Consider the following 15,773-nt stretch of genomic DNA (forward strand, 5'->3'; position numbering starts at 1 on the left):
TAGTGACCACTGGTCGCTAGTGGTCATAACCATGGATACCTAAGGTCCTGCAATGCCTGAACATGAGGAAAAAGACATAGTGAATCATAAAAACTATACTACATTTCTAATTGGAGGTATTTGCTAATATTATTGTTATTACACCTACTATATGAAAGAAAAGTTTTCAGAAAATCATTTTTTTTGCTACATGTAATTTTTAGACACTTGTTGCAATGTTTTTTTTCTATCACAATCTTTATAAAAAAATAAACAAATTAGCAATCTTGCAGCTTTTACATTTGTCACTTGGCCATTTTAAATTCTAATTTCCTGTCATTCTAGAATTTTTTGCAGACAAATGACAAGGTTTTTTTAATTTTAACAAAGATCGTGAAATGAAAAACAAATCATTGCCAAAAAAATAAATAGATAGAAGAAGACATTTAATGCAAACACTTTTAACAATCATTTTGTGATGATAGCTTCCTTTACTGCGTATACTGGTGTACTGACTTTCCCCCGAGAGCAGATATTGGGGAAAAGAGGAGCCATACACATTGGATTACAGCATTCTTGTGTTTTGGGGAAAAAAAGGGCTCAGGCACATTGGAGTTCAACGTCCTTAGGTTCTTTTTTTGGGAATGTGGGGTCAAACATGTTAGATTTCAACATCCTTAAAGTGAACCTGCCAGGTCAAAAGGGCCATTTTTGCTTTTATTTTATTCCCGCTGATGCCCTGAGTATTCAGGATTTATATATTTTTTTTAAACCCACCATACGGTTTGTGAGATATGGGTCTTTTTATTACATGCTACGTTTTATGGTCTTTTACAAGTAGGTGTGGCTCATGGGACTCTCTGAGGGTGTGGTTTTAGGCTGCTCTGCATAATCATTCTGTGAGCACCGCCCACTTTGTAATGAACATATTAATTAGCACTAAATAAAAAGGTCCATAACTCTCCAACAGTATATCAGATTTTGAAAAAAAAAAGATAGAACACTCAGGGGAGCAGCAAAAATAAAATATGAGCAAAATCTGCCCACTTTTGACCTGGTAACAAGTCCTCTTTAAGTTCTAAATGGATAGGAACAAGCAAGATGGGAATAAGCATTTGGCTAACGGCGATCTAAAGTGTATAGTCAACTTTACACAGACTGCTTCCAAAGGCAAATAGGAACCCTCACTTAGGAAAGACAGGAGCACATTTCAATAAGGCCTTGTGCACACAACTGATTTTCTCGTCTGAGTGCTATCCGTGGTTTTCATACCTACAATATTCTATGGGGCTGTACACATGCCCAATATTTCCTCTTACCCAGTGGTCCGTTGGAAAAAATCAGAGTATAGGATCAAAATCGGCAATGTCTATGGGTCCATGAAAACATTTTTCATGGACTGACAGAATGGAGACATTTTTTTTCTCTCCACATGTGAGAAAAACTGATGCCACTTTGATGAAATTCTGAACACACTCAGATCAAAGTCTGATCAGAATGAATCGGACTGTTTTTCTCGGATGTAGAGAATTGGTCGTGTGGATTCCAATTACTGATATCTGCACACATTGGTGTTCACTTTACATAAAGTACAAGCACAATACCATTGCCTTACCTCATGATCGACTTTCCGGCAGGGGTGTGGTACACATCATAGCCGTACCGTTTTAAAATATCAATGACAGTATTATTTCCCATGAAATGACCTGCACATAGAGTAAAACAATAGTGTGAATGATTACTACATAAAAAGGATTCTCTTTATTGTCCTACACTAAGGTGAAGCAATAACTGTAGCAGGCCGTTGTGCACTTTTTTCAATTTAACAATGAAATTCCCTAATAATGATGTAGGTCTTGCAATGTTTATGCCTAACCTTATGTTCACATTGATGGATCTGCTTCAAAATCCACCTCTAAACCTCTGTGTGACTTTATGGCCTTATACACATTAACCCCCTTCACGACCTGGCAATTTTCCATTATTGTATTTTCGTGTTTCGCTCCCCTTCTTTCCAGAGCCATAATTTTTCTATTTTTACATTAATATGGCCATGTGAGGTGAGTGAGGGCTTGATTTTGTGGGACGAGTTTTACTTTTTAACGACACCATTGATTTTACCATATTGTGTACTGGCAATGACAAACATTTCATGTGTCAGGGAGAAAATTAGTGGTATAAAAAAATTGAAAAAAATGCAGAATTATCAGTAATGTACTAATTCATATAAGACCCCTGAACTACATATAGGACCAAATAGGACATACTGTAGCAATACTGCAACGATGGGGACAAACCAAAAAAACACAATCATGTAGTCCATAGGTACAAAAGACAATAACTTTATTGGTCACATGAACAAGTAAAGGCAGACGAGATAAAAAGTAGGCAAACAAACAGCCATGCAGTGCGGAGTGCAAGACCAATTACATAATATAATTAGAAGTCAAAGTCATAGACCATAATAGCATCAGATCCAATGAAAAACATACATCACAATAGTTATCATGCATATTGTTGTATTAAAGTACCGTAATGGTATTTAAGGAGGCATTTATAAAGCAACTAGTAGTAGTGTGTACTCAGCACATCAATATAATGAGCTGAAAATGTGCTGGCCAGAGTTGCCTAATAGTACACTGTGCCTTTAAATAGTAGGGTTAACAGATAATATAAAGATCATGCCTGCTAATTAACCGGCAGAGTGTGACAGTGGAGTCTCCTGGTCAACCCGCATGCCCCTACACATGTTTCGGATAAAAGCTCCTTCCTGCAAAGAGGAGTGGGCCAAAATTCCTCCTGACATGTGTACAAAGCTCATCATCAACTACAAAAAAGTCTAACTGCTGTGCTTGCCAACAAGGGTTTTACCACCAAGTATTAAGTCTTGTTTGCCAGAGGGAAGTTATAATGGTTAAAAGTTGACCAGCGATTTCTCATTTTTACAACAAAATAAAAAAACAACTTTTTTTTCAGAACCACATCACATTTGAAATCACTTTGAGGGGTCTTTGTGATAGAAGGTAACCAAAAGTGACACCTTTCTAAAAACTGTACCCCTCATGGTGCTCAAAACCACATTCAAGAAGTTTATTAACCTTTCAGGTGCTTTAAAGGAATTTTTGGAATGTGGAAAAAAAAATTAACATTTAACTTTTTTTCACAAAAAATTTACTTCGGATCCAAATTTTTTAATTTCGATAAGGGTAACAGGAAGAAATGGACACCAACATTTGTTGTCTAATTTATCCTGAGCATGCCAATACCCAATAAGAGAAAACCACTGGTTGGGCGCATGGCAGAGCTCAGAAGGGAAGGAGCACCATTTGACTTTTTGAATGTAAAAATTACTGGAACAATTGGCGGACGCCATGTCGGGCTTGGAGAGCCACTGATGTGCCAAAACAGTAAAAATTCCCCACAAGTGACACCATTTTGGAGACTAGACCTCTCAGGGAACTGATCTAGATGTGTGGTGAGCATATTGAACCCTCAGGTGCTTCACAGAAGTTTATAACGTTCAGTCGTAAAAACTTAAAAAAATCAAATTTTCCCTATAAATATGTTTTTAGCACAAAACATTGCATTTTCATAAGGGTAACAGGAGAAATTGCACCATACAATTTGTTGTTCAATTTCTTCTAAGTACATCAATACCCCATATGAAGGAGAAAACTACTGTTTGGGTGCACGGCAGGACTTGAAAGGGAAAGAGCCTCATTTGACTTTTAAAATGTAAAATATCCTGGAATCATTAGTGTACGTCCTGTCCCATTTGGAAGCCCCTGATGTGCCTAAACAGTGGAAACCCCCAACAAGTGACCCCATTTTGGAAACCTAGACCCCTCAAGGAATGTATTTAGATTCATGGTGACAACCTTGAACCCCCAAGTGTTTCACAGAGGTTTATAACATTGATCACATTTTCCCCACAAAAATGTTATTGCATTTTCATGAGGGTAACAGGAGAAATTGCACCATACAATTTGTAGTGCAATTTCTCCTGAGTACGCCCATACCCCATATGTGGGGGAACACTACTTTTGAGGCACAGTGCAAAGCTCAGAAGGGAAGAGGCGCCATATTGGAGTTCAGATTTTGCTGGAATGGTTTGAGGGTGCCATGTCACATTGGCAGAGCCCCTGAGGTGCCAGAACAACAGAAACCCCCTATATGTGAACTCATTTTACAAACTACACTTCCCAGTGAATTCATCTAGGGGTGCAGTGATCATATTAACACCACATGTGCCTCACAGAATTTTATACCACTGAGCGGTGAAGAAAGAATAAATTACATTTTTACCACTAAAATGTTGTTTTATCCCAAAGTTCTTAACTTTTCTAAGGGCTAATAGGAAATTTTTTCACAACAAACTGAGGTCCATTTTTCCTGAGTGTGCAAATACCCTACATGTAATCAGGAAATATTTTTTAGGTACAGTGCAAAGCTGAGAAGGCAAGGAGCACCAGATTTTACTGTTATGGTTCGCAGCTGCCATGACCCACTGCGAGAGCCCATAAGGTGCCAAAAAAGCAGAACCCCCCATGTGACCCCATTTTACAAACTACACCTCTCAATGAATTCATCAAGGGGTGCAGTGATCATATTGACACCATGGGTGTGTCACAGAATTTTATACCATTGGGCAGTGAACAAAAATAAACTACATTTTTACCACCAAAATTTTGCTTTAGCCCCAGATTTTAAATTTTCACATACAAACTGGATAAAAATGGCACCAAAATTTGTCCCATAATTTATACTGAATGTGGCAATACCCCGTACAGGCTGTACAGTACTACTTAGTCATATGGAGAGACTCGAGAGGAACGGAGCACTATTTACCTCCTGGAGAGCAGATTTTCCTAGAACAGATTGCGGACTCCATAAACTAAGCCTCTAAGGCTACGTTCACATTTGCGTTGTGCGCCGCAGCGTCGGCGACGCAACGCACAACGCAAATGTAAACGCATGCACAACGCAGCGTTTTGTGACGCATGCGTCCACTTTTGCATGGCTTTGGGCGCAGAAAAAACTGCAACTTGCTGCGTCCTCTGCGCCCTGACGCATGCACGACAGTGACGCGTGCGTCACAAAACGCAAGTGCAACGCATGTCCATGCGCCCCCATGTTAAATATAGGGGCGCATGACGCATGCGGTGACGCTGCAGCGCCCGACGCTGCGGCGCAGAACGCGAATGTGAACGTAGCCTAATTGCTGAAAGAGCAGAATCCCTCCTCAAGTGACTCCATTTTGGAAACTGTACCCCTTGGGGAATTTATCTACAGGTGTAGTGGCTATTTTGACTCCATGGGTATTTTCCAGAAACATGCAGCAGTGAATGTTACCGAGTGAAAATTGCAAACTGCCATAGAAGTGACCAGTACGCTGTAGTGACCAGTGAATGGCAGTCATCAGTACGTTATGCCCAGTCTGTGCTTCTGGAGACATGCACCCATAAGTTAGAAGGACTCTCATCACTACAGACATGTCAAACATGGACAATATATGTTGTTTAGGTACACTGTGGGCTCAGAAGGGATAGGGCATTTGGATTTGAGAGCACAGAATTTGTTGAATTTTTTTTGGTGGGTAAGGAGCCATTTCGCTTTTCCAGAGCCTTTGTGTTACCAGTAACGTGGAATCCATTAAAAAGAAAACTTAAACCATAATCAGGTTCCCCGCATCATGTTCACACATGCTTTATGCCCTCTGTGTCTGTACTGTTACATATTTAGGCTGTTAACTGGTTCATGCAGCTTTATATGAACACCCGATCCTTACACTATGGCTGGTCCGAACAACGAAAGCAATTGTTACCATACACCTCCCGTGTCTTCCCTTTTTTCTCATAGTTTGTAAGTGCAGTGCCCCAGGGTCCTGGTCATCGCAGTGGTATTGTTTTCCTCTTGGGGAGAGTGATATTACTTTTGGAGTCAAAGAAGGATAACTGCATCCAGGTATCACAAACATGCAACACATTTCACACTCCAGGCCACCAGGGGGAGCTTCTGCTCCTATTTATTAGGTCACTCCCCACATAGGTAAAACTGGTCGCCTGTAGGAAAAGTTAGTTAGTTGCAGGCTGAGCTCTGTTCAGTTAGTTGATCCCTGACAGGGGTGGGATCCTGTCAGTGAACGAAGGAGAAAGGACTCGGAGCTGTGCATGCCCTCAGAGCTGCAGCTCCTAGGAAGAGACACACAGAAGGCAGAACTGTATTGCAGTGAGCCTGAAGGAAGTCGTAGCAAAGGAGAGGATACCAGAAGGGGACCAGCCCTACACAGGTTGCCTCCTTCATAGGCACAGAAGCCCGGTAGCCGGAACACCGAGGGAGTAAGGACCTTTATGCTTTGCTCCAGAGACCGGCAGGACAGCTAATTGCAAGTTACCTGTCTGCCCTACACCCAGAGGCACGGTGGCAACCCATGGAGGCCGGGGCATGCTAGAGTCCCTATAAACAGCCTCAAGCCACCAGTCATACGGGCTTGTCCTATCCTATATGGGGCACAGAGAGAAAGACATTACATCTGTGAGGACCTTATGTGAAGCCTTAGGCAGTAAGGAACTACAACACTGCAGCACAAGGGAAGGCTACTGATTTCCACCTGGACAAGGGAACTCTGGACTTGCCTCCAAACCGTCCGGACTCTGCCTGCCCTGTGATCTGGTGCCCAGGACTGTGGATGCTGAAGTCTTCAGTAAAGGTAAAGAGACTGCAACCTTGTGTCCTCGTTCTTCTCTGCGCCTCTCACCATACCACCATCTACACACTGGAAAGCCCTGGGGACATACTTCACCTGTGGGAAGATATACCATCTAGCTGCCATAACATCACCCCAGCGGACCCCTTAAAGGAGCATTGGTCACTCTGACCGAATACCACAGGTGGCGTCATGAACATAAACTCTATCCCTTTAAAGACCTTTCCCTTTTACACGGACGTCCCAGGGCCATGTACCGGGTCAGCCATGGTGACATCCCTCTGTGAACCAAAGGACCTGGTACCGAGTACCCCATGGCCCCATGGGGCGACCCATAAGCTTGCAAGCAGGGCCCTCATTCCTCTTGGAATCTGTTTTCATCTGTGTTTATTGTTATGCTGTAATGTCTATTGTCTGTACAAGTCCCCTCTATAATGTAAAGTGCTGCGGAATATATTGCCGCTATATAAATAAAAATTACACAGGTCAACAAAAAAAAATTTTTTTTCTGGTGTCCAAAATATTTTAATGAATTTGGGGTATTTTTGGGGTGCTGATTCTGAATATGCTATCAGTTTTGCCAGATTGGCTCAAGTTTTTGACATTTTTGGTATCTTATTTATAGCACTTGTTGGTAAATGCGACGCATCATCTCATTAATTTCTTTGGATTAGTACTTGAACTGAGCAGTTCTCAATATAGTTTTGTGTTAATTAGTGTTCTAAAAGTTTGTTCATAGCTTGATTTTTGCACTAACTTTATGTTGTTGTCTGTTTTCCAGTGAAAAGCATGAACTCATCAAGAAGAAGTTGTCTTAACGATCCAGACTCATTCTGTTACATTTGTGGTGAATACACACTGCCAAAACATAGAAGAAACATAACAGACTTCGTAAAAAAAGTGTATTTTGCCTATTTTGGGGTTATGCTTGGGGACCAAGACAAGTTTTGGGCACCACACATAGTGTGCAAAGCATGTATCGAATTATTACGAAAATGGAGCAAAGGACAAAGAAAAAGCTTCAAATTTGGTGTTCCAATGGTGTGGAGAGAGCCAAAAAATCATCATGATGACTGTTATTTCTGTGCAGTGCAAGTGCAAGGATTCAATAAGCATAAGAAACGAAAATGGGAGTAACATGGAATCTGCAAGAAGGCCTGTCCCTCATTGTGAAGATGTGCCTGTACCTGTGTTTACCATAAATAACAGTCATCATGATGATTTTTTGGCTCTCTCCACACCATTGGAACACCAAATTTGAAGCTTTTTCTTTGTCCTTTGCTCCATTTTCGTAATAATTCGATACATGCTTTGCACACTATGTGTGGTGCCCAAAACTTGTCTTGGTCCCCAAGCATAACCCCAAAATAGGCAAAATACACTTTTTTTACGAAGTCTGTTATGTTTCTTCTATGTTTTGGCAGTGTGTATTCACCACAAATGTAACAGAATGAGTCTGGATCGTTAAGACAACTTCTTCTTGATGAGTTCATGCTTTTCACTGGAAAACAGACAACAACATAAAGTTAGTGCAAAAATCAAGCTATGAACAAACTTTTAGAACACTAATTAACACAAAACTATATTGAGAACTGCTCAGTTCAAGTACTAATCCAAAGAAATTAATGAGATGATGCGTCGCATTTACCAACAAGTGCTATAAATAAGATACCAAAAATCTCAAAAACTTGAGCCAATCTGGCAAAACTGATGACATATTCAGAATCAGCACCCCAAAAATACCCTAAATTCGATGAAATATCTTTGGCACCAAAAATGCTGTTGACCAGTGTTATTATTATTATTATAAGCCCCCTATATTTCCGTTAACAGATGATGGACCTGAGTAAGGACTTGCTTTTTTTGTGGATTGAGTTGAAGCTTTTATTGGGAACATTTTTCATAACGTTCGATATTACATTTATCGGGCGCTCTACACTGACCACTTACTTTCCATCTAAATCTCCGAATGACATGATTCAGATGAAACCGCCGATGGATCCATTCAGTATAATGAGGCACCAGTGTTACTATGGACTCCGTCTGGCCTCTGTTCAGCAGTGTCCTTCTTTTCAGAAGTGCAGAAAACTATGGCTGAGAGCACTTTTATAGAATCCTAAAACGAGAGACACCACTGGATCACGGCGTTCACAGTGCCTCCATCTGCCTTATTATAGGGAATCTTCCACCACAGGTTCTGTCTGAATCACGTATTTCAGAGATTTACATGGAAACCCTGATGCAACGCTCAATGCAGAGCGCAGGATAAATGGGCCTTACTGCGATCTTTGGATGGCAGAATTAAAAAATCAACAGCATGTGAAGAATTGGTTTTATTTATATTTTACACCGTTCCTCATGTAGTATAAGTGATTAGGCGACTTTATTCTTCGGGTCGGTGCGATTACAGCGATACCAGATTTATATCTGGTTTTTATGTTTGGCTGCTGTATATTTTTCTTGCAAAATATAGTTTTTGCATCACAACATTTTGAGAGCTATACCTCATTTTTTCTATGCTTTTTTCTATGTTTTGGCGCTTTTAAACAGTAAAAACTATTTTATAGAAAAAATAATTATTTTTTCATCGCTTTATTCTGAGAGCTATAACTTTTTTAGTTTTTTTATGGTATTTACTAAAGAGGTTAACTAGTGGGAGAATTTTATAGGTCGGGTCATTGCGGATGCGGCAATACTAAATATGAGTACTTTTATTGTTTAGATTTTTTTTTTCATTCAAATATTTATTTATAGATACAATATCTTGATTTTTTTTTTTTTTTTTTGAGATTTTTTTAATATTTTTACAATTATTTAAACAATTTTTTTAAAACTTTATTTAAAAACTTTTTTACTTTGTCCCAATATGGGACTATAATTTTTTGCAGGCTGATCGCTTGTACAGCATGGGATGCAGCAACATCCCCACGCTGTATAAACTGTCAGCTCTGCACTGACAGAAACTTACTGATCATGCACTGTGCATGATCAGCAAGTTTCCTAGCTCTGGTGACTCGGATGTCGTCATGATGACATCAGGTTACCATGGCAACCGCCACGGGGTCTCTGATCCAAAGGCATAAGGGCTGTCATCTCTCTGCTGGCTTCCGGAATCCTGCGATCACTTTCGATTGCAGAATTTAGGGGGTTAAAGTGCTGGGAGCCCCGTCTGACCACTCCTAGCACTTAGTGCCGGGTGTCAGCTGTCAGAATCAGACAGTGTGCACGGGCGATCTCCATGCAGTAATAATACGTCCCTGGTCAGATAGGCCCAGGGCACAGGGACATATTATTAAAACAAAAATGTCAGAAAGTAGTTAAATACTCTCTTTAGAAGTAACTGTAGAATCAATCCTTGTATATATGTCTTGTTAGGACATAAGAATTTCATTGAATGGTGCCCCACATTCAGGATCCCTATCTGTGAGTCAAAGTGAAAAGTCACAATCTGGAACCGCCTCACAATCTACTAGATGTGGGTCCTGAGGGTGGGATGATGTGGAGCACTTAATGCAGTTTTCAAAATGTATTTGAATGGCTTCTATGTAAGCCTATCGAAATGTACGACCATGAGGAGGAGGCGTCTCCATGACAATAACCACACGTAGTGGACTACCCTCAATCAGCTGACCATCAATTAGACTGCTTTATAGGAAAGGTTGATTTGTTGATTTCTTGGGATAACTTAGTTAAGATTGCCTCGTCATAAAAATTAGGAATGCTTCTGTTTCGCATTGTTCTTTTAAACCATAGGGTGTACATTTTTTTTACATATTGTTCCCATTATCTAATATGTGATAATAAAATGTACATTTTACAAGAGGTACCACATATGTAGTTTCAGTTGAGAAAGGTATTGGAACATTACCTTTAAAACACATAAAGTTTGTTTTTTTATTCTTGTCCACCTGTCACTTGAATGACTGAGCAGCTGCTGAAAAGCGGCTAGGATGCTATATGGAGAGTCAAAGGTGGTGTCATTCTCAGTGACGGGAAAGAAACACTCTTAGTTCTGGCTATCGTACATGGTCTGCTTATCGATCTATCCATCTATCTATCTATCTATCTATCTATCTATCTATCTATCTATCTATCTATCTATCTATCTATCTATCTATCCATCTATAGTAAGCATGTATGGCATAAGTAAAACCTATCAATGTAAAATATAATGTGTATGAAATATTATCAATCAGAAAACAAGTAAAGCGCTACGTGACATTCAGATCTTTCTGACTGCAATAAAAACCTTTATGCATGATGGCATTGTTAGCCAGCAGGCTTTGTGTGAGTATACAACGAGGTAATAGGATTATCCTTTCCAGATGGTTTACCTGAAGGTGAGTGTAACCTGATACAAATTCCCTGATATTAGGCTCACTTTAGTCAAACTCTCATGTGTGTTTAGGTGTGTGAACATTACAAGCTAATATCTAGGAAGCAATGCAAGAACCAAAGCGGTTGTTTGGGACTTGAACACTGATAGCTTATCCTTAGGATAGGTGATCAATGCTTGATCGGTGGATATGTGACACACGGCATGCCACCGATCAGTAGTTCCTGGTGTTGGCAGCTGGAACTACTCCGTCAACTGTACAGTGATTGCTGCCCTGTATCGCACGTCCGCCACCTATTCAAATAAGACATTAGTGATCTATCCTAAGGATAGGCCATCAGTGTTAATGTCCCGGACAACCCCCTTAATAGGACGGATTAAAGGATTGACGGACACATAAATTGACAGACATTATTAGGATGTCAAAGATCATATGTCCTGGACACAGGAAAAGCCCACAGCTCCACAGCTAGGGGATGGGTCCTAGAATGAGTGTTTGGCCAATATCTGGCATTTTTCTTATATAGTAAGGACAAGTGACGGATCATATGGTGGGTTTAGAAGATGCGGACGACATTCACAAATGTTTAGAGATTTAAGTAAGTAGTATCAGAATGTGCCTTCTTTTTATAGGAATATGATTTCATGTATTATTACTACGCTATGTAATTACATTTATATATATATATATATATACTAGCTGTACTACCCGGCTTCGCCCGGGTTAATGACTGCTGTTAGCAAAATAGAATGTGTTAACAAAAATTTATTCTGCACACAAAAACCACAAAACAAATAGATAGAAATGTAATTATTAAAAGGCAAAAACTAAGCAAATAGAAGCATTTCACAACATATATTAGCTTTGTTATACTGAGAATGTCTTTGTTGCCTATATTAACCAATCAGAGCTCAGGTTAATTAACTGTAGCAAAATAGAAGCTGAGCTGTGATTGGTTGCTATTGGCAGCCTGATAAATCCCCAGCCAACAGGAAGCCCTCCCCCCTGGCAGTATATATTAGCTCACACATACACATAATAGACAGGTCATGTGACTGACAGCTGCCGTATTTCCTATATGGTACATTTGTTGCTCTTGTAGTTTGCTTATTAATCAGATTTTTATTTTTGAAGGACAATACCAGACTTGTGTGTGTTTTAGGGCGAGTTTTATGTGTCAAGTTGTGTGTGTTGAGTTGCGTGTGGCGACATGCATGTAGCGACTTTTGTGAGATGAGTTTTGTGTGGCGACATGCGTGTAGCAACATTTTGTGTGTTGAGTTGCATGTGACAGGTTAGTGTAGCAAGTTGTGTGCAGCAAGATTTGTGCATGGCGAGTTTTGCGCGTGGCGAGTTTTATGTGTGGTGCATTTTGAGTATGTGCAAGTTTTGTGTGAGGCAACTTTTGCATGTGGTGCAACTTTTGTACATGTGGCAATTTTTCTGTGTGTGCAAGTTTTGCATGAGGTGAGTTTTCCATGAGGTGAGTTTTGCACGTGTGGCGAGTTTTGCGTGAGCCTAGTTTTGCATATGGCGAGTTTTGCATGTAGCGAGTTTTGAGTGGTGACTTTTGTGTTTCGACTTTTATGTGGCGAGGTTGGTGTGTGTGTGTGGTGAAATGTGTGCTGAGGGTGGTATATGTGTTCAAGCACGTGGTAGTGTGTGGCGCATTTTGTGTTTGTGTTCATATCCCCGTGTGTGGTGAGTATCCCATGTCGGGGCCCCACCTTAGCAACTGTACGGTATATACTCTTTGTCGCCATCGCTCTCATTCTTTAAGTCCTCATTGTTCACATCTGGCAGCTGTCAATTTTCCTCCAACACTTTTCCCTTCACTTTTTCCCCATTATGTAGATAGGAGCAAAATTGTTTGGTGAATTGGAACGCGCGGGGTTAAAATTTCACCTCACAACATAGCCTATGACGCTCTCGGGGTCCAGACGTGTGACTGTGCAAAATTTTGTGGCTGTAGCTGCGACGGTACAGATGCCAATCCCGGACATACACACATACATACATACACACATTCAGCTTTATATATTAGATATACCTGTATGTAATCTCCTGTATATAGTATATACCTGTGTGTCATCTCACCTATATATAGTATATATCTGTGTGTCATCTCCTGTATATAGTATATACCTGTATGTCATCTCCTCCTATACATAGCATATACCTGTGTCATCTCCTCCTGTATATACTATATACCTGTAGGTAATCTGCTCCTGTATATAGTATATACCTGTGTGTCATCTCCTCCTGTATATAGTATATACCTGTATGTCATCTCCTCCTGTATGTAGTATGTACCTGTATGTCATCTCCTCCTCTATATAGTATATACCTGTGTGTCATCTCTCCTGTATATAGTATATATCTGTGTGTCATCTCCTCCTGTATATAGTATATACCTGTGTGTCATCTCCCCTGTAAATAGTATATACCTGTGTGTCATCTCCTGTATATAGTATATAGCTGTATGCCATCTCCTCCTGTATTAGCCCTCGTTCACACGTTATTTGGTCAGTATTTTTACCTCAGTATTTGTAAGCTAAAATGGCAGCCTGATAAATCCCCAGCCAACAGTAAGCCCACCCCCTGGCAGTATATATTAGCTCACACATACACATAATAGACTGGTCATGTGACTGACAGCTGCCGGATTCCTATATGGTACATTTGTTGCTCTTGTAGTTTGTCTGCTTATTAATCAGATTTTTATTTTTGAAGGATACCAGACTTGTGTGTGTTTTAGGGCGAGTTTCGTGTGTCAAGTTGTGTGTGTTGAGTTGCGTGTGGCGACATGCATGTAGGGACTTTTGTGAGATGAGTTTTGTGTGGCGACATGCGTGTAGCAACTTTTTGTGTGTCGAGTTGCATGTGACAGGTTAGTGTAGCAAGTTGTGTGCAGCAAGTTTTGCGCATGGCGAGTTTTGCGCGTGGCGAGTTTTATGTGTGGTGCCTTTTGAGTATGTGCAAGTTTTGTGTGAGGCAACTTTTGCATGTGTTGCAACTTTTGTGCATGTGGCAATTTTTCTGCGTGTGGCAATTTTTCTGCGTGTGCAAGTTTTGCGTGTGGCGAGTTTTGCACGTGTGGCGAGTTTTGCATGTGGAGAGTTTTGCGCGTGGCGAGTTTTGAGCGGCGACTTTTGTGTTTCTACTTTTATGTGGCGAGGTTGGTGTATGTGTGGTGAAATGTGCACTGAGGGTGGTATATGTGTTCGAGCACGTGGTAGTGTGTGGCGCATTTTGTGTGTGTGTTCATATCCCCGTGGTGGTGTGATTATCCCATGTTGGGGCCCCACCTTAGCAACTGTACAGTATATACTCTTTGGTGCCATCGCTGTCATTCTTTAAGTCCCCCTTGTTCACATCTGGCAGCTGTTAATTTGCCTCCAACACTTTTCCTTTCATTTTTTCCCCATTATGTAGATAGGGGCAAAATTGTTTGGTGAATTGGAAAGCGCGGGGTTAAAATTTCACCTCACAATATAGCTTTGACGCTCTCAGGGTCCAGACGTGTGACTGTGCAAAATTTTGTGCCTGTAGCTGCGACGCCTCCAACACTTTTCCTTTCACTTTTTCCCCATTATGTAGATAGGGGCAAAATTGTTTGGTGAATTGGAAAGCGCGGGGTTAAAATTTCACCTCACAACATAGCCTATGACGCTCTCGGGGTCCAGACGTGTGACTGTGCAAAATTTTGTGGCTGTAGCTGCTACGGTTCAGATGCCAATCCCGGACATACATACATACATACATACATACACACACACACACATTCAGCTTTATATATTAGATATATATATATATTATATATATATATACTGCATATATTTGGCTTTGTGCACTTTATAGTTATACATTGCACGGTCACTTTCATGTTTATTGTTCCATTTTAATTTATGGTAATTGTTGTATTAAGTGTTCACCCTTTGTATATCACATTGACTTGGTTGTCATGCTTGAGAAATGTTCATTTTTGTTGTTTCTGGAACTAAAATGTTGCATTTGAAATGGTCTATAAAAATACCTCCGGTTGTTTGTACACTTTGTTCAGAGCTGCCTGCCTTTATATTTTAGACTGTCTACACCGCATCTACCAATAAATTGTAACTATTCCATGGCTGAGTTTCCTAGTAGATGAAAGAGGTCCTAGCTAAGGGCAGCCCTGAAGGAAAGGTCACCTTGTTCCTCAGGAATGGACTATAGCTCACGTAGTAGGAGAGGTATGTGAAAAGGGAAAGAATTCCAGCTTCTTATTGGTAAAGTTAATCCAAATTTATTCAAGCAGTTAAAATGTCCATGCAAGTGCAAACAGAGGACAGGGAAACAACATGGTAACACATTTCGAATGTACGCAAACAGCGTTTTTGCTCAAAGCCAATAGAGTGAGTTACCCATACATCTTATATACAGTACATGTGAGAATGGTTCCAATTGGATAAAGGAATCACATGACATTTAAAACAAATATCTGAATACTATGAAAACAATAACATGTGAAAGCAATGACATAAAATACACAAAACATAAGATTTGTGTAAAATGAGTAAAAATGAAAATATATAATACAAAAAAAAGCCTTAATACTGACACATAATATCTCGGCACAGATTTAAACCTTCCTGAAATCTAGTTCCCAGATTGAAGATCCAAAATGCCTCTCGGGTAAGTAGGATTCTTCTTAAATGTCCACCATGGGGAGGTGCTTTCACTCTTTCAATGTCATGAACTTCAAACAAAGA

General features: G+C 40.2%; 1 protein-coding gene across 1 annotated transcript in view; it reads right to left on the minus strand.

The window, feature by feature from the left end:
• The window catches only part of TRABD2A (TraB domain containing 2A), a 231,706-nt gene that overhangs the window by 36,325 nt on the left and 179,608 nt on the right, over positions 1–15,773 (minus strand). The window contains exon 5 of the mRNA XM_077281020.1: positions 1,595–1,685. Within this exon, the coding sequence (XP_077137135.1) occupies positions 1,595–1,685 (91 nt within the window). The remainder of the gene's footprint in view (positions 1–1,594; positions 1,686–15,773) is intronic.

The sequence above is a fragment of the Ranitomeya variabilis genome, chromosome 1, assembly GCF_051348905.1.
Source record: "Ranitomeya variabilis isolate aRanVar5 chromosome 1, aRanVar5.hap1, whole genome shotgun sequence".
In the NCBI taxonomy this organism is placed as follows: domain Eukaryota; kingdom Metazoa; phylum Chordata; class Amphibia; order Anura; family Dendrobatidae; genus Ranitomeya; species Ranitomeya variabilis.